The following is a 26319-nucleotide window of genomic DNA, read 5'->3' on the forward strand; positions in this document are numbered from 1 at the left end:
GTCTCTGACACCACCAGGGTTGGAAATTAGCACCAGCCAAATGCTGGTAAAATATGCAAGTGGCTGCTAGATTTGCTTGCCAGCCACAGTGGCTGGTGGACAAAAAAGTTCGTTTCCAACCCTGGACACCACCCTGGTGAAGATAGCCTCGAAGTTTTGTGGATATAGTTAATAAGAGATCTTCAAATACAGCATCTTAGACCCAGGAAATGTTTAGTGTTGAGTCCTAAATCACTGTTTGTAATTTGCATTTTCTGGGCTTTTCAAGTGCAACATGGATTTGACACATTTTTCAAACTATTTCAAATACTTTGGCTGGGGTTGGGTATTTAGTGTCAATGCACAGCACACTTCACTCTGTTTGTTAGAAGGTTAGTACACTCTAGTTACAGATTTGTGCTCCTTTCATGGCATTTAACCAGACCATTAGCCAGCATCAAGCATCAGCCTCACCAGAACTAATACTAACTAATGAGGTCAGAAATTGTGTGTAGACTGGTGGAACTGTTATATAAATAGCAGCAAAAAGATGTGCTGGCCGCAGCTAAGAGGTCAGTACTTACTTTATGTAGTAGGGCACGTTGTTTGGGGAGATGCCCTGCTCGAAGGGGCTCTCTACAGATCCTGCTGAGACAGAGAAACAAGGGTCAGAGCAACTATTCAAACTGTCTGCAGGCTATTAAACTTTTCACACACACATTTTACTGCAGGATCAACATCCTGTGAATGTAACACAAACATGCACATTCAGAATTTGTGTATGCAGCAGTTACCAAAACATCACGCGTCGTGAAAAGTTTTCTTCAAAGTAATATACATGATAATGAAAAACAGCAGAAAAACAAGAAATATTGCTAATTATCTCACTTATTATGCCCACAAGAGTTGGCACACCAACCATTAAAGCAGCCTGTGCTTTCTGGGAATTGTCAGCACAGTTGGAATGCATCTCTGACCAATCAGATCGCTTGGCTGAAACTACCCGCTGTATAAGCGTTATTGTGCCCCACGGGTGAAATTTGCTGCAGTTAAAAACAGAATGATGCTTCGTGGAACAAACTGCCAGAGCACATGTTGTGTACATTACCACGGCAGAGAGATATGAAAAACGTGTACATTCTCACTGTTCTCACATTATCATAACTGCCGTCTTTATTATATTTCCCCATCACCATCTCTATCTGTCCCGCTATATCCATTAGAGCTCCATTATCAAGCTGGATGGAACATTTAAATATAAAAGACTTACATATACAAAGCCTTTTTACCTACCTATCTTTTCAATTTATGTTTTGTCCCTTGATATGCCATTTTAGTTGCCCTTTTACCATCGTTTCCACCATCTTACAGAATGTCATTGCTATTTAACCACTTCATTTGTATCTGAGGTGTCAATGTCATGTTTTGTTTCCTCCTTTTTTTCCTCCAAGCCCCCCCTGTGGTTCGTCAATGTTAATCACCGCCACGAGCATATAAACGATGTTGTGATCTTTTGTTATCTGTGGTCTTTTAATTACTCTGCAGATGAGCTGTAATTAAACTAAAGAGAATTGGTGAGAAAAGACAGCGAACAGTTTGATGAGTGGCTGCAGGTGTACATCCTGAAATGAAAAATAGCATCCTTGTCATCTTATACTTTCATATGTCTTAAATCTACAGTTTTTAATATTTCCAAGAGTAACTCCTTTCCTCTTGAGAGCCAAGTCTAGCTCTGATTTCTACATTACGTCTGTCCTCAATTTTTACACGCAGCTGTAATATGTCACTAGAGAAAGTAATCTTGATAACAAGTGCAAGAGAAACAGCAATAGTTGTTGCTTGTGGCTGCGTTGCATTCTTGTCTTGTTTTTGGGCAATCTTCTCTGTAACTTTTATCGAATCCTGTTTCATGAAAGGTCAAAATGAGTTGCTATGCCTTCAAGCTTTTCATTCTAGTCAAGTCAATTGATTTATGTAACCCAATACCACTAATATGCCTACAGAAGCTTTCTAACTCTGCTCATGGTTTACAATGATAACAAGGAGAGATATATTTCTCAAACTTGATATTTCTAGTTGGCAACTGCCAAATTTTTGAAACTGTGCCAGATTTTATCAGCTCTAGCTCGATACTTAATGTAAGCTCCATGAGTTGGTTCTCTGTCTTTGGCTGACCTATTTTAAAAAAGCTCTAAATGAGCATGCTAAAATACTGAGAATAACACTAACAGAAATGGAAATAAATAGGAAGCATTGTTCTTACACTGAGGGGTAGCTTTTTTTGGGGTGGTGGTGGGGGGGGTAATTTGCTGGTGAGTCGTCAACATTATCTTTACTCTTTACACAAAGCTAGTAATTGGAAATGGCTCAGATTGTTTGGGGTGAGGATTTGTATGGGGTTTGAGCACATTACTGTGGTGCCTTAGCACCAAAAAAATGGATGTGCTGGTCTGAAACAGAGTTCTTCTAATTTAACCTGTAATGCTGTTTGCTTATATTATGCACCTTGGCCTGAAAGTAATGCCATATTACCACTGTAAATAAATTCAAAACACACAGTTTAATCCATTCCTTACACTTTTGTTCTTGTGTTTTTGGTTTGGGAAAGGCTGAAGTAAAAGACTCCAACTCTTTATATACAAAAAAACAAGTTACATAAACAGACTGATACACCATAACAGGCACAAAAAGCAGCCAGATGAGAGGGACTTTATACCCTTCATCTCTCACTTATTCAGTTATTCAGTGACCTGTTGACAGTCGAATGCTGTGTCACTCTTTCGCACGCTAACACGTCATTTATTGAGTGTCGCTGAGCAAGATGCTGCCAGGAGGTGGCTGCCTCACTTTGTCTAACACATTTTGCCTTATTTCTTACACGCACGCAGGCACGCACGCACACACACACACACACACACACACACACACACACACACACACACACACACACACACACACACACACACACACACACACACACACACACACACACTGAGTGCCTTGTCAGCTGTCAGCAGTCTGATGTATTCAGTTAGGTGTGTGCACATATTCAAGTGTAAGTGCGTTAAACTCACTGTGCAGAAGGCCAAAGTCCCTGTGAGCGTCTGTCAGCTGCTTAAGATGTTCATCGATGGAGATCTGATGGAGAGAGATGGAAAGAAATGAGACAGACAGACAGACAGACAGACAGACAGACAGATAGATAGATAGATAGATAGGGGATTCCTAATTTGCTGCGTTTTCATGCGCCAATGAAAAAGACAACAACAGAAGAAATATAATCCCATGACACATGATATACTCAAAGAAAAAGCAGTAAGTAGAAGTACAAGGATGGGTGGACAGCGTGAGAAGAAGGAAGGGGGGGGGCACAAAGACAAGCATGGAGGAGATAATTGAATTTGTAGGGGAGGAATTAGAGAGGATGCAGCCTCCTGCGAGTCTCCTTCAGCTCGGAATGAGCTGTCTATCTAGATGGAGTTGAGATAATTGTGCCAAATCAGCAGGGCTCTGTAGGTACACGCAGCGAGGCGGGGCTAAGCCCAGGAGGTGCACACACTTGTCTCCTGGCTCCCATGTTCCCATCTAAACTGCAAACTCCTAGCTTGTCATTCATCCAAATCTAAACACTTATTTAGTATGCTGGCAATGATTTACTTTATGTAAAGTATCATTCAATCACCAGCATCAAAATCCTTTCTTGATGTTTCTGATGTTTAACCCTTTGATTTCTTTCAAAAACATGATAAGAGATTACCCCGAAATAAGTAAGAAATTAGAGAAAAGTACAAGAAAATTGCCTGAAAATTAGTTAAAAAAAAAGAAAAAGAAAAAGGAAGAAAAAACGGTCGTCTGGTAGCTCAGCTGGTAGAGCTGGTGCCCCATGTACAGAGGCTACGCCCTCGTGGCAGCAGCCGTGGCTTCAATTTCAGCCTCAGCCCTTTGCCTTTATTTCCTCTCTCTCCCTCTTTCACACTCAGTCTGATCTATCCTATCAATAAAAGCAAAAAGCCCATAAAATAGTCCTTAAAAAAAGAAAGTAAAAACTGTTTGTAACATAATTCAAAATATGTATTTATGATATTTATAAAAATAGTTTTCCCTAGCTTTAGTCCCTTTAAATCTAATCCTAGCTTTTTGAAAATAACTTTCTAATCTACCCATTTCTTGCGATTTGTGGACCGTTTCTTACCAAGTCACTCAATGCCTTTTTTTCCCATGTTTTTGAAAGAAATTGCATGAATTTGCAGGAGGTTTCTAAAAGTAAATATGAATGCAGTCCATTTCATTCTATAAAATTTACATTGGGGCCTATTTAAATGCATTGGCCTCCAAACAGCTACAAGACATCACATGACCCAATGTCAACCATAATTCATGCAGTCTAAACATCATAAAACAAGAAATGTGTCAGGTCCCAAAAAGACCAACAAATGCTGGAGCACACCTAGAGAATACACAAAGTATTTTTCACTTTAATTTTGCAAGATAAGGCATTTGGCCTTGACGCAATAAATGCCATGAATCCTAAAATCCAGTAGATGGTAGTGAAGTTAAATTGTGACAAAACAATTGTCAATATATACGATAACTCAGTATGATGACCAGTAATCTGCTGGGGTAGACATACACGTAGCTGCCCAAACTTCATACAGCAAACAGTCACTATAGAGCACTTACTGGTTTCATGGGAGAACTGGTGACACTGGTTAAAATGAATGTTAAATATATGAAACATTTCCAATTTAGAAATAAATGCATAGCTGTGGGTTCCTCTTTCCGGCATTTCATCCCCCTACCCTCAGGACACAGAAGAGCCCGTTTCAGCAAGAGCTTTGTTTCGACCGCCATATAAGCTCTGAATAAGCAACTCCTCTACTGTTTTGGATATGCATTCTGTCTGTCTCACTTGTCTGCTATGTATGCACCTGCTGTGGAAAACAATTTCCTCTTTAAGGACAAATAAACTATCTATCTATTGTCGAGATAAGAAGGCTTCAGCCAGGCACAGCCATATTTTGACATAATTCAAATTATTTTGGAAATATACCCAGACATACAAAATGTTGTGCTGTTTTGTGCAGGTCACAGATGACTGGACTATTGGTCTTGGTTGATTGGTCTGTGCTCTCTGAGTTGCTTTCTTGTTTTTTTTTTATTTTTCTTGTGTAGAATAAATTGACTAAAGCTGCATTTTTAGTGTTGTACAATGACAGTAATTGACACTTGGGCACAGGAAAGACGAGATGATGAATGAACGTGTGAGTTGCTGAGGGGATGTAGGCGGCTTTAGCGCAGAGACAACTAGATGTCCGACACCAATCGAAAGCACACATCCATACTGTGCTTCACCCCTCAGCAAAAGTACATTCCCACAGGCATGCTTGAACCTTAATTCATCACACATTATTCTACAACTATACACTCAAGATATGCTGCTTCAATTCAGATTTTCTAAACTGATGTGTAATTCACAAAAAAGACAGCTTGTAAGCATAATTTCAGTTTGGTACCAGCACCTGGGAGCGAGCTGCAACCCGACCATCCCTGGAGGAGCTACTGTGTGTCTACAATCACTGATGCCTCCTGACACAATGTTCAATGATCTGATGTTCCCAGGCAGCACATGCAGCTCCGGCTGGCATGCGGAGCATTGGCAGCCGCTGATTAGTGACAGATTTTTGTTCCAGAAGTAAAAAAGTGAATCATCGGAAGCTTAAACGCATCTCAACTTTCTGTGATAGAAGTCTTGAGGCCAAGGGACTGAGATGGGTTATTATCCAGTCTGAGTAGACAGATTGGCTGATTAACCATCCAACCTTTTATCCACAATCCAAATGAGAAGGCTACTGATGAGACATCGTCTGAAGAGAGTGCGCATGTGTGTGCAATTCATGGTATGAGATGAAGAACTGATAAAAATGAAGATATGACGCCGATGACCAGTCCTTTCTGTTTTGGCTTTGATGCGGCATGAAACAAAATGATGAGATTACCTTTGAGTCCACCTCACCCAATCCATTTCTGCCTGAGTTGCTTTTCCCCGTATCCACGGTAACCTAATTAGAATTGTACAAACAAGAGGAGTGGGATTGTTGAGGCAGACTTTACCGAAATTACTGAGAGTGCTTTGCTTCCTCGCATCTACCAATCAGCTCCAACCTTTAAGGCACAACGGAACACAGTGAACCAACTAAAGTGACCTGGATGTGCAGGTACCACACACACACACACACACACACACACACACACACACACAGACACACGGACACACACACACACATAACAAATGCAAAAACACAAGCAGCCACCTAAAATTTAAGCCACATTAACTACAGCAGAAAACATGAAAGCACAAACACACACTGGATACACTCACATTACCAGGCAGTGTCTGCACACGTATGTACACACACACACACACACACACACACACACAGATTGCTATCCATCACCCTGCCATTATAAGTGATGCCAATATTCCTGGGCAAACATCCCGCTCCCAGTGAACCACCTGCAATGGAAACTGACTTTTCAAAAACTGGCAGTTAAATCCGCTGTTCTGTCCAAATGAAATACTTAATTTTCTCCTTACCATTTTATTATCAGCTCATGCATTTTGGTTTAAACAGAGAAAATAATCTTTTCCTGAGTGAAAATGAGACTATGAGACTACTTGTAAACTATGACCAACTGCCATAATTATCAAGCTGCTAAAAGTAAAAAAATAAAAGTAAAAATGTTGTAGAGGTCTCTTAAGGCTTCAACTCATGCGGGAAAGTGCCACAGCAAAACTACTGTAGCTGGCAAGCCAACTGCTAACTTGCTAACCAGCCAAGGACACAGTAGTGCTTAGTCAGTGACAATTTTCTGAGCTTCCTTATATTTTTTTCTTTCTACTGCACCATTTACATCCCGGCATTTTGCTCTGAAATATGCATCATTTCATTTAATTGTAAAAGCAAGTACGCTAACTGCAAGCTTGTTGGCTTGGTCACTAACAGGACAAGAATACGTCATTTCTGCTGCATGATTAGGCACAACTCCACTATACTTGAATCACTTTTTGGCACCATCTGTTTTTTTCAGTTTGGTTTTCCACTGCAGCCAGTTCTAGCTGACTGTCATGGTCAGGCCACGTGAAACTGCCATGACCATCTTCAACGTGACCCAGCAACCAAATGCTGCATTAACTATGGTGTGCTTTTGCAGGCTGCTATTTTTCTCAATACAAAAGAATAATAAAGCTGTGGTCACTACTGACAGTAGCTTGGTTTGTGAGTGACATCCTGTATTGTGCCAGTGACGGTTCTGTCTGACCCATCAGTGGTCAACAGCATTTTAACTTCAATCCTTTAACTTGGCTCAGCTCACTTGGAACCTCAACAGATGTGGTCCCAAAAAGTACCAGTGACAAGACACAACTTTTGCAGATGGAAAACCAAAATAGTAAGGTTCCAAGCAAGTTGTGTTGACTCTACCCTGAAGAGAAAATGAGGCTTGCAGCATCAACTCCTGTTAATTTAATGTCTCAACAGCCACTGAGAGATTAAGTTAAAGTATTTGGTGCAACACAGCCAATACGATATGATAGCTTCCTTCATTTGGACTCACAAAGTAAATACTGTCAACTTAATTGCTAATGATCACCTGCTTAAAATCGGCTGAAAACAAGGCAAAAAAAATGTTTGGATTTACTTCTGCTTGCAAATCTGTGAAGTGATTGCAATAAGCTAAAAAAATATGTATAATACATACAATCATTACCATGTGAAAAAACTATGTGACGGACTATTACACCACTCTTTTTTTTGCACCTTACTTTCTCCAGCTCCCGCGGTCTACACCAACTATACTGATGTTCTCACCTTTACTACAAGACAAAAGTGTATGTGTACGTGTGTGTATGTGAGCATCTGGTCAGGTGCTGACTTCAGAGAGACCGGCCGTCTGGTCCTGTCACCGTGGTGTCACCACGGCACCCATCTCTGCCCGAGACTCCTCTGCATTAGTTGATGTCTCTGGCAGCTGATTGGCTCTATCTGTCACCCCCAGTAATAATCACTGTCTGACTCCCAGTGTGGCTGCCACTGGGTTTATTGAGACTGATGGAGGTGCACCCTGTGTGCCTCTGATCACCAACACATGGGGTGTGTGTTTTGTCCTTATTAAATTTTTCAAACAAAGTACACGTACACACCCTCATTGCTAAGACAGAGTGCACACACTTTTTTTTGACTGTCAAGGGTGAGCATCAGTGTCAACAAATTATAAAAACTCTAAAAACTATTGCCCTCATTATAATTTCACAACTGTAACTACACAAGCAGGGCTGTCACGTATGGAGGTGGTGTGCATGGGGCTGTACGTAGAAGTATCTGAAAATTTTGGAGGGTTGTATATTTTTTTTAAACAAAGCTACAAGCAAAACGCAAAAGTGTAAGTTCTGCCAAAGGGCAACATGAGAATCTGGATTTGTTATTTTATCAAAAACAGCCAGAGTGAGCCTGAAGACTCACAGGGTTATAAACCAAGAATGCAACTTGAAAAAATCTGACACAATAGTAATAACAGTATAAGATATGCACATCTTTGCAAAACGATATCAGTGTTTCCACAAATGAATGAGTGTGTGGATGTATGTGTGTGCACCATTGTGTACCTGGAGCAGCCTCCAGCGCGTGTTGAGATCTTCAATGCGTTCCAGGTTGCTAGGTGACAGCTGGATGTCAGGTGGACCAAAAGTGGATGCCAACTGGTTCATGTGTATTACATCATCCTTAATTGGAGCGATTTCTTCCTGAAACTCCTGCAAAACACACACACAAACACACACACACACACACACACACACACACACACACACACACACACACACAAAATGAGTTCTCGGGTCATTTGTATTGTGCTGCATTGTTTACAGTGGTGAGAGGACAGATGGGAAACACAGACAGGTTGTTAGTAGCCCTCGGTTCAGTCGTTTCTCACCTCGACTGCTCTAACAGTGAGAAACAGATGCATCCATCATGTAAGTCCCACTTTTTCTGCTTGTTTAATGCTTGCTGATGTATGGAAAACAATGACAGGCTTAAGTAGGATAAATGAAACGAGGCTACCGCTAACAGTTAAAGCTGATAGATGCAAGGTGGTCTAACTCTTCTATGTCTTTCACTTCAGCTGTGATGCATGCAGACTGAGGAGAAGGTAATTCACAGCACATCTATGACTGTTACATATGGCGTTAAAAGGTGCTGTGGGTGCATTTTACCACCAATTAATCATTATCAAATTATTTTTTAGACCTTGGTACAATTACTACAAACAAATGAGACTGTCATTGTCAAGACTAGCAGCCTATAATAACATTTGGTCATCGGCTAGATCACTTGATGGCACAAATAAGGGTTGTTGACTATTCTGAGTGCATTTTTGCTTGTTAATTGTCATTCGGGGTTCTGCTTCTCCATAATGATCAAAATGTGATCAGGAGTGTTTTTTTTCAATAAATACAATTTGACCCTCCAAAGTTTTTGGAGTGTAAAAATTGGATGGGTCAAATACTGCCTTCTGAAAAAGTGCATGTCCTCTGTCCCCTTCTCATGTGCAAGAGTCGCAACCTTCAGATGTTGCATTTAACTTTGCAACTCTTTCCCAACATCATTACAGTATTTTGAGGGTACAAACTGCTAAATTTCACTCAATCTGACCTTGACTCTTTCGATGTGCTCTGGCAGGGAGTCAATCAACAGATCACCAACAGGTTCCCATGCCTCTTTCACCATCTCGGCCTGTCTCAGCTGTCCGTCCAGCAGGTCCTCGGCCTCCTGGAGCTCCATCAGCCGATCCAGAGCCAGCTCCAGTCTCCTCTGCCATTCGGCCGAGTCGTTGTTGAGCCTGTCCCACTTGGTCACCACATCGTCTGCCTCTTTGCGCAGGATTCTCCCAACGTTCTGGGCACGTTCCTCTGGGCTAATATCTGAAGGTTGTTGGAAAAAGAAAACATCTGATGACAATAAAAGCAAGACAACTGTATCTTCAGAGGCTGTGGTGCACAACTCACATTAATAATCATCACTGAAAATCCATGAAAAAATCACATCAAATCAAAGAACTTTGTGTCTCCATAACAGGTTCAATAAGAAGCTTTTGATCAAAATTGTGATGGCTGTGGAAGGTGTGCAACGAGTTTAAAAACTAGATATCAATAAGGAGTTCCTGCTGGGATTAATTCTCTGTCCTGTGCTTTTCACCATTTATATAAATGAGATTTCTTTCTTAGCGTGTGCCTGTGAAATTCATCTTTATGCAGACAATACTGTTTTGTATGAGGTAACTTTTTTTAGGTAAGAAGCTGGGATAAACTAGCAACTCCATTTTTGATTCAAATGTGAACTGACTGGTGATTTGTGCATGGCAGAGCATGACAACACCTGTTTCCAAATGAGCACTGCGGACCTTATACCAGTTATATGTCTTTAAATAATCCTTCTTGAACTAAGCCAATTAATCAATGTGAATAATTGTAGATGAAATTAACAACAGTGGAAATCCATGTCTTAATGTAAAGACGTCCTCTGATACATAAATATCATAACTAGAAGAAGCGCTCCTGCAGTCCCAATTCATCCTATTATTGTGTCCTGAATGTCCTCATCTGTGCACAGTTGTAACTCTGTTTAAAACATGGCCTATGAGTTTAAAAGCCTGTTTCCTTTTTTAAAGCAACCAATAGCAAAAGCAGTAGCTGTGACAATGACGACCAGCTCCCGAGAGACTGTCTCACTTATATGTCAAACCACTCAGGCTGTTTGTGGAGACACGGGTTCTCTTTTAGGAAATTCAGGTGAATTTAAACCACGCAAAGTGTCATACATTCAAAAGAGCTGTCAGTCCAGCTTTTTAGCTGTGATTTGAAGGTCGCTTTGCAGAAACTGAATGACTTTCTCAGAGGAAGTAAGTGCCTGTTTCCCTCAGTACGGAAGTGATTAGCAGCTGGAGTTCACCCTTTTCTTTCTGCACTCTCCAAGTGTTTGACTTGGCAGCTGAATGAGTTTAATGGACCACAGCAAAAGTTCCACTGTTTTCTGCAAGACTGGTATTCGGGCTGCTGCCATGGTGTGGCGGAGTCTGTGTGTGCGTGTAACCTCATGTGTGGTTGTTACCAGGCTGTAACTAAGGTCTAAAGTTCACAGTGTGAGTCAGAGATGAGAGGAAAAGGAGCTTTAGGCCTGGACAGGAGACAGGTCTGTTAAAATGTTCCTTTTATGCGTGACTTCAAGTGTTAGGGCTGATCACGGTGCTGCTCTGGCAGAAAATGTTGCTAATTAACCGACTATTTCCTGTGTTTCTACATTTAAATGGCAGGTACAAGGTGTTCTGAAACATGAATTTATCTTAGTTATAAAAACCTCAGCAGGAAAAAAGATACAAAAGAGCTCATGTTACTCACAACCCGTACAATCTTAATCCAGCCAATGTGAAAAATATCTATATTAGTCTGAAGCATTGAAGGGAGGCAATGTTAAAGAAAACGTATTATTCCTCCTGGAATTTTGTATCTTTTATGTAGTGTTACAATTAAGGATGTTCATGCTAAACTTGGTTTCAAATGTTGAGGTATAAGTATGTGAAAGTAACTCTGTTTCCAACATTTGTTTTCTGTTCTGGCTACACTATGATGTCTTGGTGTGCCAGATTTCTTTGTATGGTCATCTGCTCCAGGCACGCTACTGCAAGGGTTTACATAGAGAGCCCCATTAACGAATCCTAAAACCCAGAAATGAATTAGCATTTCAGCATCTCTGGTTTTCTCATCTTGAAGGCAATGGGGTTTTTTCAATGTTTTTTTTTTTGGTTAGAAGCCTAAAATGAGGTCTGTGGTCAACACAAGCTAAAGAGACTTCTACATTTTGTTATCCAACAAAAAATACATCAGTAAATGTCCCACGCGCAAACTTTTAAAAAATGTGGTTGCTTACAAGTGGCTAAATGAGACAACAGAAGTTCATCGCATTGAGCCGCAGCTCTGGCCTCATAGCAGTGGCGAGCCGACTGTGGTGTGGTGACCATAGGTGTCATTAATTAATTTTTATAGTAAAAAGTGCAGCTATTCTCTGTTACAGCCATCCCAGGAATGCCAAGATAGGGAAAACCTGAAAACGCTGACCAATCAGAGCAGACTCCGTTAAAACGGAGCATCTCAGACAGAGGGTGAATACAGGTGTTCCAGCACAGACAGCATGAAGAAAATAAAGTGTTTTTTGAACATTAAAGCATATAAACTTGTTCTAGCAAAAACCTAAAACACAAGTATGAACCTGAAAATCAACTTCTGTTAGATAAATGGATGAGAGGCTACACGAAAAACTGTGTGTGCGTGTGTGTGTGTGTCACCTCTCTGCTCAGGTGATGGTGTTTCTCGGGGTAGCTCAGACAGAAAGACTCCCACATCGTCAAGAGCCTTCGTCACAACTGGCTCTTTAGCTCTCAAGTCTCTCCTGAAGCCCTGTGAAAACACACAAATAACTTAACTGAACGTGTCTGTGTCACTCAGGGAATATATAAAACTGGTTAATAACATACTTTATTTATGTTTTTGCCATCTATTAATAGGAGGTTCCTGTAGATATTATGGTGGTCAATTACGTATTCATGAGCTTGGGTCCCTGGGACATTTCAATTTGGGAATCAAGATAAAATAGCTGCTGCAGTAACACATAAAACAGCCTCAGGAGTCAACACATTTCTTACAAGATGTGATAAATCAAGTGCTTTACATAATTATGATAAAATACATGTTGAAAAGATTGTTGTTGGAAAGTTTGCATATATGCTGTGTTTGGGCAGAATAATACACAAACGCTGCAACTGTTGGATTCAAGTGTCCGTGTATCTGAGTGGCTCCTTCAAACTAAAATATGTCTCCATTCATTATGAAATACTTTGACTAAAAGCCTTTTCCTAATGCATATCTGCGAGAACTCACCATTTTGCAGACTCATTGTAGTTTTACACATGAAATGACCAAATCAGCAGAGTCAATCATCTCGCATTTTTGCATAAAATGGCGCATAAAATGGGTTTTTCATTTAACCTGTACCACTATTCTTTCCATTTATTCTGAGCCTTTGATTTGCATAATGTGAGTCAGAGAGACATGGAGTCTGCCTCAAACATTAATGGTTGCTTTTGCAATGAAACCACAAAACTTTTTTTATTATGAATGAATCACCTGAGATGTTCTGAGATTTTCAACATGACACACAGAAAAGGCAGTGCACACTGAGCAAAAATGCCAGGTGTGTGGCTTATTCTCCAGGCAGTTGCATGCAGCTCATGTGGTACTTTTGCTTTGACACTACATCTCGCAAAGGAAGGATGAAGTAAAATAGAAATCTTTGGTGATTAAAAGCCCCTCCCCTGCTCTCGTCCAAAAGGTGTGACTACCTTTCCATTTACAAAAACAAAAAAAATGTAACCCTCTCCCTGAAGAGCACAGAAATTGGATTGCGTAACTGGTATTTTCAGCCCAACTTCACAAACACCTCTGAAAAAGCAACTGAATGTCACATTTTCCAACAAAAATGCTGCAGAGACAGGCAGTGTGTCTGTCTGTGTCCCACATGGAGTGTGTGCTCCCTCCTACCCGGTGTGTGTCCAGCTGTGTCTGCACAGCGGGGACATCACCCCCTACAGGCGGCTCCTGTTCCAGCTGTTGACTCTTCAGCCTCAGCCAGTTCAGGAGCTCCTGCAGCGACATGTGGAGCCTCTTCCACGGGGCCATCTCTGAGTCCAGGTGGGCCCTGCGAACACAAACAGATTTTTTTTTGTTTCTTGTGCTTTATATGAACTCTCTGGTGTTGCTGAACAAACAATAGGCATTTCCATTGCATTCTTGGCATTCGCTCACCTCATGCTGAGGGTCTTGTTGCGCAGGTCGTTCCAGCGCTGGCTCATGTTGTCCAGACGTCTCTGGAGCAGAGCACCATCCCCCGAGTCCCCAAGCGAGGTCACAATCCTCTGCCCATTCTCATCCAGGGAGTGATACAGCTCTGTGTGGCTGTCAATCTCTGCCTGGAGGTCCTGGTAACATACACAGAAAGAGTTAGTGGGAAAAAAATCTATTGGAGCACACACACTTCATTTTCTTGGTAATAGCAGCCATCTTTCAGGAATTCACTTTTTTCATTGCTCGAGTGCTCAGTAATGGGATCAGGATCTGAGAGAGTGATTTACTCTCTAAAAGCAGCAACCACCAGGGTTGAGGCATAATGTAGCGCTTAATATATTGCGGAAGGAACGTTTTGTAGCACTGAAATGTCGAGATGTGTTATTCAGCCTGGATTCAGTTGGTAACTTCGACAGCAGCGGTCCCACCTGTGTACATCTTTCCTACAGAGAATCCATTACTGGAGCTTTTAATGTTCCTTGTGAGACCCTTAAAAGGAACAACGTGCTTAACAAACCACTCAAGCGTAATTTCTGTGAACATCCACTTTAGGAATGGCACTAAAGAACACCAAAAGTTCAGCGAGTAGATGACATTAATCATCAGCCAATCCGTGAATACATTAAATGGCAATGTCTCTTATATGATACACCTTTAATTTTACCTCAGCAATACTAGCTCTCCACTTATTTTTTTACTGTAAAGAATGATAACAAATCTTACCTAACTGAACCAACTGCCTATTCTTAAGGAATAATTTAAATATACATAAAAATTTGCCTGTTATTTAAATTTTTGCAACGCCAACAATAATGTCCTTCAACACTTCGCACAAGTGCAACCCCAATTCCAAAAAAGTTAATATGCTGTGTAAAACATTCATAAAAACAATGCAGTGCTTTGCAAATAGTTTTCCATGTACACTGGGGAAAGCAAGAATTCATCATGAAAAAAATGTTTAATTAAGCATATATCCAGTGCAGTATTTACATGAAATTTAGACCAGAAATTGGTGTCAAATCACTGAAATTACACAGAAAATGAAATTTTAACATGAAAATCTGTAACAATTATGTGCAATTAAGAATGACACAGAAAAAAGTGCTCGACACACTAACTGATTTTCTTTTAACACTGCCAAGCCACTGTTTGCAGTTTCAGCTTAAAGATGCTTCCTGCATGAAGAAACTGATGTCTCACAGTGTTCAGATGGGATTTCGGCCCATTCTTTCACTTTGAAAAAAACTTCATTAGCAAGTGTCCTCAGTTCTGCAATGCTTACTGTGTGTTGTTAAAAGAAAAGTTGATGTAACACAGTGCTAAACATGTCCCGTCTCAACTTTTTTCCAAATAAACCATAAAACCTGTTATCAGACATCAGAGGGCAATTTTTCCGCCCTTCAAATGTTGAAACTTGACAAAAGCCATGAAAAGTGTCCTTAAAGAGGAAAGCATCCTGTTAAAGAATGTTGCACTGGCTGGAAGTTTTAAGATAAATTAGATAACATGAAATTTTAATGATACCTGCGGGGGAAAATGGGTCATTGCACCAAAGAATAGGACACAGACAAGAATAGAACAAATAGAAAGCACTGAAGATGGTGAAAGTGGAGTGCAGTATTACTGTCTCATGTATAAAATGTAGCTCCAGAAAGTTTCTCCTGTGATCTAAATGTTCTCTGATCCATTTGAACATCGAGTCAATGCCAGCGCTGTACCTTTATATGAACCGAAACTTTGATGTCTTGTCATGTTCTAAATTGCTGGTTCTACATTTTATTCACACCTTATTTTTTATATTTCATCGTTTGTGGTGTTTTTTTCTCTGCAAGTTGACCTCAGATGTCTCAAAAGAAGCAAAATCAAGTTACTTTTAGACTCATATAAACTCAAATCGCTTTTTCCCACAATGTGACAAAACAGCAAAATATCCCATTAAACTAATAAATAAATAGATTTTTATCACCCCTCCCCCCCACACACACACTCACGCTAAATTAAAAAAAAAAAAAATTAAAAAAAAACATCAAACAGCATCTTGTGTAGAAACATCAACATTCTTAAAACTAATAAGCTACTTATATAACACAACCTTGACTTTAATATCTTGGGAAACATGTTTAAGATGACACATTCTTCCAAAATTAAATATCTTAATTTCTTTTCGTAAGCACGATTTTGATTTTCTTTTCCAACCTGAACATGGTAGACCTTCCTGCGCAGCATCCTCAAAACTTTACTTCTGAATCCCCAAACTAGACGTCAAGTAAAAGAAGAAGAAGAGCCATCATCATCTGCCTCTTCTAGTCCCTCAAGACTAGCTCAAAAGAAAGCGCTCTGTTTTAATGTGTGACAAAGATAGAGATTTGGAGATGAAGAGGAAGGGAGGGAGAGTCATAGAGAGATGGAGGGAGGGTTAGTTACCCATACAAAGGGAGACCGAGTTGGAGCGTGTGAGTCAGAGTGTGAACGACAGAGGGGGTGAGGAAGAGTGAAGAAGAGGAGAGAGGCAGGGAGAACTTGAAAGGGTGCATAAAACGATGAGTGCGCTCATTTTCCAATTAAACGTTATCTGTGTGCAGCGTTGTAGCCCCTGAGTGTGTGTGTGCTCCCAAGATGCTACGCCGCGTTGCTGTCCGCCATTATAATTGGACACAGAAGACTATCTCAGCTCTGCATACAGTGCTGCTGTTGTACTGACAGAGCTCTGTGTGTGTGTGTGTGTGTGTGTGTGTGTGTGTGTGTGTGTGTGTGAGAGAGAGAGAGAGAGTGAAAAGGAAGTGTATATCTGAAAATGAATTTCCAAAATGCTGCAAGTGTCTGTGTGTGTGTGTGTGCGCATCTTGCTTCATGCACGCGCCGTTCCACCAGAAAGTGTGTGTGGGTGCAGGGTGAAGGCCGAGGGTCAAAATATGTTCTCTCATAGAACAGAGCCTTCCCTTCAACACCCACAATGCAGTGGGGGGGATTTTTGCATTTGTCTGCCAGGCACCAACTGGCCAATAAGATCTCTCTATGCTGCCATGTCAGCATTCCTGTCATACCAGACAGGGCAGAGAGACTCAAGGAAGAGCGTCTTAAACTCCGGGTCAAAAACTGGAGATGTACAGTGATGTCTGTCTGACTGATCCTGTCTGCCAAATTGTTGCAATAGTTAACATTTCTATTTTCTACTTTCCTCCAATATTGGAAGGTAAATGACATCTTTTTCTGTTTCTGTAGGTGATGCTGTTTTCTTTGTTCAATCCCAGCGAGGATCTATCAAATTGTCCTTACAAATAATTGTATTTTTGTTTGTTTTATTTGAATATATCTGCATAATGGGGTCCCTAAACAGTCTCAGAATTGCACACATTGTGTATGACCACAAAACTGAGACTCTTCTGGACTCAATGAGTCTAATTATTTATATGTGTGATGATGTTAGCCCCCACAGCAGCCATTTCACTGCAGTGAGACCGTTTTTTAAACAAACGTCAGTGTGTAAAATGACCTATTGTGACCCCTAAGATTATCACAGCCTCATGAAACTTTGCAATTACAAGCTACAGACCTTAGATATACAGAGGATATATGTCTTTCATACGTAAATTGATAATCCGTTTTTTTAGCAGTTTCCAGGACAGAAGTGCTCACCAACCACCTGTCAAAAATTGCATTTCTTACAGTAATCTCTAAATATCAAATACTCTTGCACTGCACTCAACAGCTCCTACTTTCTATGTAAAAAATATTGGTAAACCATGGATTACATCGAAAATAACCATGGTTATCAATGAATTAAGACAAATGTGTGGAAAGTTCACCATATTTAAAAATTATTCAGTTTGGACTCACAATTATTCACTCAATTCATATCTCCAGGAGACAACTCAATTTAATTTTCATAATGCCAAATGAGAACCACTGTTTTACAATGAAGCCATTGCATACCCCAAATCAGTCGTCACATGATACTTCTGTCTTCTTCAACTAGCAATCTGACAGTGAAGGTCTTACCCTTAGATTTAGAACCACCTTGAAAACCAGTGTTGTAATAAAACAATAAATAACAAAGTCATTCAGTTAAATCTGAAAATGCATGACCTGAAAACACCTGAGAGGAGCTGTGCACAGTCTGCGGATGAGGAATTTAAAACAGTGTGTCCTACCTTCCACTGTGCCAGCAGGTTCCTGGCTGCCTCCGGCTGCTCCTGCATTCTCTCCTTGTTGGTGGCGTCTATTAAGACATTGCAGGTCGTCTCAGCCTCTGTCAGCCAGTTGAGGAACTTCTCCAGGTCCAGGTAAAACTGCTGCAACAGCCTCATAGCTGCATCCAGAGCCGCCTCCCTGTCTGAAACGCTGGAGAGACACACGGAAAGATACGTTACAAGGTAAACTTGCAGCTACAGTATGTCGACAGAGCAAATTTATTTACATTTTTTCCCATTTTAAAGTTTCTGTATGTGATATTTGGAGCATCAATATTGCTGCAAACTACTATTTGCCATGTGAAGACAAGGTTTTCTGAGCAGAGAATTAAGTCACACGGCCTCTGCATGTGTCGTAATCTGAGCTTCTTTGTGGTTTGTTGTGGTTAGTTATTTAGCACAGCTAGTTAGCTCATTGCCGCTCTACACTGCACACATACAGCAGTTTTTGCAAATATTGGAACAGCTCCATTACGTAAGCGTAGCGCACACCCTCCAGTTACTCCTGGCTTAACTGTTGTTTAGTGCTGTCCACAGGGTTAGCGACCTAAGCTGCTATCTGCCGGTTTAACCTCCTCCATGTTGAGAACCATGTGCAGACAACTCATTTGCTGAATTTCTCTGACCTTTTTTTTCTGGGGTAAATTTGATTAAAAACTATAATTGTTATTTTTCTTTTGTATTTAAAAAAAATCACCTAACCATGTAAGTTCTACGTAAGTTTATTTGCTTTTCTCTTGTTAGCATAGTCTGTGGCTTTAAAAGTTAGCAAAAATCATATAATGGATAAATAATACTAAAAATAGATTTAAAAAAATACTTAAAGAAGGCTGACATGCAAAGATAGAATTGAGAAATAATACATTACCAATTTAAATCTCCTTGTGCAGACTATTTCAAGTGGCTCGATCAGAAAATATGAAAGACTTCTTTTCCATCTCTATCCATACATTAGCAGGATGAAGTATGTAAAACAAGTTTGCAGAAATATTATGGACAGAACGGCTTTATAAATAAATACTGAACAGAAATTCCAATTAGTGGAGACACTATTCTGGGATGCATTTATGAAATCAAACTCAATTTGAATACTGTGACTACCACATATTACAGACAGACTGTCACAGATACACAAAACAGCATCATCTGCATAAAACTGATTACATGTTACATCGGCAGTTTGTGTCTGTAAAAAGAAATTAAAAGAGGGCTGGGCAAAGAACATTGGGGTACTTCATTAAGCACTGAGTCCGACGTCCCCATGATATGCAACCCATGCTTCAGCAGGACAAAGAATCAGAGATCAGCAGTATCAAAAGCTTCCTCTTCTGTTTCCTAGGGATTCACACCCTATCAGTTGCTTTTTGAATTTGTCTTTTCTTCAAATAAGCTGTAGAATAGTGTTTATATGAAGTGATTGTGTGTGTCCTTACCGCTTGTTGATGTGTGTCCAGGTGGCCACCATGTTGTCGTTGACCTGAGTGACCTTGTGCGTGTCGTCGTTGGCATACAGTGTCAGCAATCTGTCGGCCAGTGCGTTGGTTTGATCCACCTGACCCTGCCACTGCTGCAGCTCCTTCACAAAGAGCTGACGAGGGAGGGAGAGTGAAGAAAGAAGAATTGAAATTTAAAATGTCGTGATTCATTCTCACCATCTAAATGCCGTTTGAGTCATCCCAAGTACAAGTAATATCATATTTTTAAGCCATCTGTTTATATGTCTCACATTGAAGGTGGAAAAGTGTGTGCATCTAAATTGTGAGCAATTAAGCAGAAAAAAACTAATTTAAAGACAAAACCTGAGAATGCAAACATTTTTTAACGCATTAGTGCAGTAAATGACTAGATGTTCAGCCCAACCTTGAGTTCAGCGTTTTGTTTCTTCAGTGCTTCCACTGTGTACGTGATTTCCTGCCAGGACTCCAGCCTCTCACTGGCCTGCTTGATATGATGATCTACTCCCTTCTTGGCATCCAGCCAATCAGTGGAGTCCTGTAGCATGTTGTGAAGCTGCTTCGTCCTATCGGAGAGTTTGGTTTGAGAGTCTTCCCAGTGAGTCTGAAGCCTGTCAACTGCAATGAAACAATTAATTTTTGTTAATGATAATGTGCAAGATGCTGCTTTGCTTTATTGTTGTTTTTTATATACAGCACGCATCTCTTAGTTGGCAGGAGGGGAGTATACATTTATTTTATTTCATTTTTTTCTGTAAAGACCGGTGCTTTGTGCTGTATAACTTTTTCTATCAATGGTGAGAATTAAATAAAAAGTATAGAAAAATTCCCTTAAAGTCCCAAAGGCATAAATCATAATTTGAAACTGTGGGGGGTATTTATTTGGTATCTGTGACCTTTCAATTGTCAGTCAGACATGTAGGCAAAAAAGGACATAAAAAAGGCAGAAAAGTGGTCCCCCTGCAGAGGTTCAGGCAAAGCACAAACTGTCCTTAAACCCTAGAAACTCAGCTGCATACACCTGACCTGTGCTGGGCTGCTGCGACAGGATTTGAGATGAATGAGGACAGCAAACATCAAATAGTTGAAAACTGGATATTTATTTATTATATATATGGATACATTTTATTAATGTTAGAATGTCGATTGACTGGCGCGGAATTTTGCCAGCGGCAATGTTATTGGAGTTATAAGTTAGTATGGCAACGAAAAACATAACCAAGTCGCGGCTACTTACGGTCAGAAACACCTGTGAAATAAACTAAGCGTGACATTCTCAGCAGAGCCCTGAAGTCCCCCCCAAAGCTGCACAGGGCTACAAAGTGCTGTTCGCTTGATTGTTCAAAGTTTATTAACACTGAATGTGTCGCATGTCCAAATCGCACCAACTTCAATACTGCAGGTCCTTATGTCACCAGCAATACACCAGTCAAGTGTAAATTATATCGGATGAATGGTTCTTGAGATATGTTAATGAAACACAGGCAGAGAGATAAACAGGGACTTCTTGCTGTAGAGTTAGATGCTCAGCATGCGTGAAAACAGCCCAGCATCAGGTTTAATTAAAAAATGATGGCTTTGTGTCACATGAAATGATGTCTGCGAGTGTGATACATACTGCGTTCAGTGATAGCGTTGCGGGTCTCCTGGTTGCTGGTTTTGTTCTTTAGGTTCTGGGCTGCTGTGACCTGTCTCTCCAGAAGGGGGCGACGTTGTTCCAGCTCTTGCAGCGAACCCTGAAAACAAGAAAATCAGTTTCTGTCATTCGGTTTATAAACACATTAATCAGCTTTCGCAAATGAATTAAATCATAATTATGTACACTCGTAAATCTGTTAGCCCAGCCTTATTTTTATGTGGCCCACTGAGCCACAACAGTTCCCCTGGGGCCCTATTCACAAAAGGATTATGCAGCTTTTGTTGATAGCGGACACAAGTGGCACTCAATTCAATCCATGCTTTGTGAAATCACAGTGTTTTCTGTGCTGAAAATCTCATCGACGGTGATCTCTGAGGTCCTGACCTTGAGCCTGCTGATGTTGTCGTTTATGTCGTCCAGGTCGGCCACCACCACGCGCTTGTTCTGCACCATGTTATCCAGCATGGTCAGCCAATCGGTGAGCTCAGCCCAGGACTTGTTGAACTGAGCCAGCGCTGCAGATTCAGGCTGGGAACTTCCTGTCAGAGTTTCATCTGGGACACACACACAATGTTTATTTATTCATGTCCAATTATAGCCTAGAACTCTCCCTCTCATTTTCTAGTTCAGTATCGAGGCTTCTAATGCTTGTTTGGATGTTGGAAGGAATAAATATATCGAGGGCTCCCATCTGAACTAAACGTACATAAAGCCACAAGTAAAGCTGCTGAAAGACCAATGGGAGCTCAGAGTACAGAATCAGCTGTTACAGAATCAGTTGTTAGCTCTAGAGTTCTCTAACAGAGAACATGCATGCAAATCAACTGACGCACCCACCGAAGAAAAATAAGTCTTACTGGCTTTTTTGGCTACTAGCAGAGCAGCCGTCCTCTCCTTATGCTGCCGCAGCAGCTCGAGGATCACAGTCCAGTCTTCCCTCAGCTTGATGTACTTCATCTGTTACCACAAACACACACACACGCACACAAAGTCAAAGTCAATGGTGACAGCATTGAGTTCACAGAAAATTGAGAACAGATGCAATCAAAGGCTTTTATTTTGATATGGCAACTTCAGGTGAGGAATATGAAAAAAGCATATTTGCCAGATATATGCTAGATACGTCGCTGACAGATTGTTTGTTTTCCTCACCTTGTCTGGTTGGCTGGGAGGACTGTCCTTGTAGAGATGATCTGCTCGCTCCAAAACTGAATCCATTTCTGGCTGCTTGACTTGCACTTCCTCAACAAGCTGCAGAAACAAACAACCATGAGACATAAATGTTAATAACAACAACAACTTCAACAAAAATAATATTAATATAACATTTTTAGGCGCCTCTAAAAGCATTTAAGGATACCTCACAAGACATAGTTAAAAATGAGCAGCGGTGCGTCCATTGATCATAAAGTCAAACAATTATTAATAAACAGTGAAGGGTTTATATAACAACTTTACAAAATCATTTTAATAAAAACTAGCTATAAAATCATTACAATGACATTATCATCAGTGCGAATCAAGATGTGTTTAAAGGACCGACATTTACTTTTTAAGATCCTGCATTATTCACAGGATATAGTATATAACTTCAGTGATTCTCATTTCAGCCAGTTTGGACTTGTACGTTATGTAATTAAGGTATATATGTGAAATAGCAGTAGAAACTACTGCTCTGTGTGTGTGTGTGTGTGTGTGTGTGTGTGTGTGTGTGTGTGTGTGTGTGTGTGTGTGTGTGTGTGTGTGTGTGTGTGTGTGTGTGTGTGTCTTACCCTGGGTGGTGGATCCTCGGGGCTGTTCTCCAGCTTGACTCTGGTGCTGGACGCCCAGGCTGACAGGTTGTCCAGCTGACCCTCAAACTTCTCCAGCTCCTTCAGCAGACCCTCAATCTCCAGCTGGCGCTCAGGCAGAGCTTTGGACACCTAAACAAAGAAAGGCTGTGACTTATTCAGGTGTATCACACTCTTAACAACCTACAATGACTGATGATGGCTGGCTTGGGTTGACTTATGACTTGTAATTGCTGTGATATTTCAGGTATGAGTTATGCTATCAAACCACTTGTCATGAGGTCAAAAGTCCTCAACCGGTGAAAACAGTTGTATAATGTCTTACGTGGCACAGACGACCCTTTGATGTCATCAGGATAGACTGAGCTGGGAGACTTGTTGTACAACAGAAAGCTTATGTTCTAAATTGGGGATATGGAGTTCATTTTGCAAAAAGGATGTAATTCACTGTTTTTGGAACTTGGCCAACACAAGGTTGTCAAATTAGGATATCTCCGCTGTTTAAACTTACATTTACCACAGATTGAAGGTATGGCCTAACATGTACTATAAGACTTTTAATATACTAAAGTCAGACACCCTCTCACCTCGAAAGACACCGTGAGTTTTTGGTCAGAGACTAGGGATCTTGCAGGGGAATTTCTTTCAAGACTCCAACTAGATTCCTTTTTATATTATTCCCATTCTGCTCCTGCTAGAAAATATTATGCCAAACACCCTTTAGCAAATATGACATTAATAACTCCTTACATGATTGCAAAAACACATAACACAAGAAAAACAAGATGAAAGGTGTCATATGTCAACAGTATCCATGTCAATTTAGCATCAGTATAATAAATAAAGATAAACTGTATCTCCATACAAATTTTACATTTTGGACTACTGTAATGAAAGTCAAACCATTTGAAAAATGAAGATTTCTCAAAAATAAGTGTCAGCTCGTGGATTAGATACAGCCCAACACAGGCTCTTGTTCTCTCCACACCTCCATCAGTTTCTCCTCCTTTTCATAGTACAAGAGAAACAAGAATTTTTCACATTCTTGCTTCATCCTGGAGTCTCCTCAGAGTTTATTGTTTACCCAGTTTGCTGCCTCTTGTTTGGTGCTGGAGAGAGCGCAGCTATTGGTTGTTGACAATGTTCACGTCATTGGACTTAACTTTTTTGCATGAGCCAAGACTTAAAAACTCACCATAATATTCAGCAAGTTTACTTTTGTCAGAATGTCAAGACAAGGAAAAGACTGACTAAAGATAGCACAGACTGAGTTTAATGACCACTGAGAGATTGAGAGAGCCCAAAACAACTGAGGTAACATTCACATGAATTTTTTACCAATTTTGGAAATTTGTCTGCGACAGTGAAATCACTTGAAAAGATGGTCCATGTAAGAAGCAGATTGGAGAAAATAGCTTTTCAGGACCTTTAATATGGTGAATTTGTTAGCAAACCGTTGCTTATTTACACATAAAGCAGAAACGGCGTAACACTGTCATTTGTGGGGATGTTTGTGTTCACCCGACAAATGTAAACCCAATATTTACTCTTTTTGAGCTCTTTTTTTTGTCCCTACCCACTCCTGATAAAGATACAGTATATGTCTGTTCAGCTCCACTGTCCAAACGTTCACCAGTTAGTCTCTAACTGTGTGTGTCTGATGTTTGATGCTGCTACAAACATCATGATGTACTTGGTATGATTTTTTTTAACCCGGTGCAGCTTTGTTCTGACGAGAAAAGATAAATATTTACAAAACGCTGGCGTGCTGTTAGCTGTAGTGTTCACAGTGGTGGCTGCTGACCTGAGCCCAGCGAGCGTTGATGATCTTGATGTCTTTCTGTCTGTCAGCAGGAAGTGTTATCTGTTTGTGTCTGGAGTTCAGATCCTCCATCGCCACCTTCTTGGCAGGAAGCTCCTCCACACGTGCCTGACACACACAGCGCACACACGCACGCACACGCACGCACGCACGCACGCACGCACGCACGCACGCACACACACACACACACACACACACACACACACACACACACACACACACACACAAAGTCTTACAGGTTGAATTTAATAAGAAATCACTGCTGCAGCTCAATGTAGGACACAAACTCTTTCAATCTAATTATGTAAACTCACATAACCAAACACACACACACACACACACACACACACACACACACCCACCGGCAATAAAGTGTTTTCAAGGTTGAATTTCAGAAAGAAACATTATAGCATCTCATTGGAAACCATTATACCCTCTCAATTAAATTAAACAAACCAACACACACACACACACACACACAGGCATAGGGAATGTTCTTCTAAAGCTGAGTGTAATAATAAAAAACTGAGCCTCGTTTACACTGTGATAGCAGCTAAATGAAATTACACTGATCAACACACACCCACACAGGTACACAAACACACAAACACACACAGCTCAGTGGCTCAGTATCACTGCTGTGTTGTGCCTTTAGGGTACCTGGACTTTGCCCAGTGTGTCTCTGATGTGCTGCGGCTCAGCAGGCTGCAGGGGGATGGCCAGGACACCGTCCGCTTTGTCCAACCAGCCCAGCATGGAGCCCATGTTCTCCTGCAGCTCTGCAGTCGCTGTGCGTGTCTCTGCAGACCTACAAGAGAGAAAGAGAGGAAAGAGGGTAAGACATGTTCTAGAGAAAGAAATGCCCCTGTGGAGCAAAGTCCTGATAGCTCAGTTGGATATTGCACACAAAAGAGTGGGTCTCACTTTCAGCTTGAGTTAAACAATGCAAAAGGACCGTAAGAAAACTACCTATACCTCCCTGTACCATGTGAGACTGACAGCAGGGAGGAGTGTGGAATAAAAAAGACAATATCAGATAAATTCACCAGTATATGGACAAGATGGATTGACTTCATAAAGCCACAAGACAAGACTTCATGTGAGAAACTTGTGCATAATGTAAATGTTGATCTTCCTCCCAGTTCGTTTTGTTCTGTAATGACTTGTATATAGTTTGTTTGTTTGTTTTTTTCCAAAAAAGAAAAAAGGAATCCAGTGTATGGTGCTCAAAGCAATTGAAAATAGAGTTATAAAAATTAAACATTTTGATCACTGATCTAAATCCAGAATGGAGACAATGTAATGCATATTTTGCATGTCATTTTATGTATTGTATGTATTGTAAATTTTGCAAATCGTGTTGATTTGTGTATTGCACTGTTTTTCTTTTTTTAATATTTTCCTGCACAGGGGTCACAGATGTAAATTAGATATTTTACTAACTCTGGCTCAACAGCTGTGCTGTGCACGGCTCCTGTTCAATTCACTGATAAACTA

The 26319-nt window shown here is 40.6% G+C and overlaps 1 protein-coding gene across 3 annotated transcripts in view; it reads right to left on the reverse strand.

The window, feature by feature from the left end:
* Positions 1–26319, reverse strand: part of dmd (dystrophin) — a 324760-nt gene that overhangs the window by 58647 nt on the left and 239794 nt on the right. Inside the window, exons 55-72 of one of the 3 annotated variants that reach the window (XM_088074779.1) lie at positions 25483–25630; positions 24805–24930; positions 22983–23132; positions 22363–22461; positions 22068–22167; positions 21595–21764; positions 21190–21307; positions 19978–20189; positions 19551–19705; positions 18079–18268; positions 13889–14061; positions 13625–13781; positions 12373–12484; positions 9687–9955; positions 8642–8788; positions 5976–6038; positions 3054–3117; positions 564–627 (exon numbers count right to left, since the gene is read on the reverse strand). In XM_088074779.1, coding sequence (XP_087930905.1) covers positions 564–627; positions 3054–3117; positions 5976–6038; positions 8642–8788; positions 9687–9955; positions 12373–12484; positions 13625–13781; positions 13889–14061; positions 18079–18268; positions 19551–19705; positions 19978–20189; positions 21190–21307; positions 21595–21764; positions 22068–22167; positions 22363–22461; positions 22983–23132; positions 24805–24930; positions 25483–25630 — 2517 coding nt within the window. Of the gene's footprint in view, positions 1–563; positions 628–3053; positions 3118–5975; positions 6039–8641; positions 8789–9686; positions 9956–12372; positions 12485–13624; positions 13782–13888; positions 14062–16123; positions 16247–18078; positions 18269–19550; positions 19706–19977; positions 20190–21189; positions 21308–21594; positions 21765–22067; positions 22168–22362; positions 22462–22982; positions 23133–24804; positions 24931–25482; positions 25631–26319 lie in introns of those variants that run through there. The other 2 variants (XM_042513262.2, XM_088074780.1) reach the window with 2 other exon arrangements.

Source organism: Plectropomus leopardus, chromosome 24 (genome assembly GCF_026936395.1).
Source record: "Plectropomus leopardus strain MGB_pleo_1.0 chromosome 24, ASM2693639v1, whole genome shotgun sequence".
Lineage (NCBI taxonomy): Eukaryota > Metazoa > Chordata > Actinopteri > Perciformes > Serranidae > Plectropomus > Plectropomus leopardus.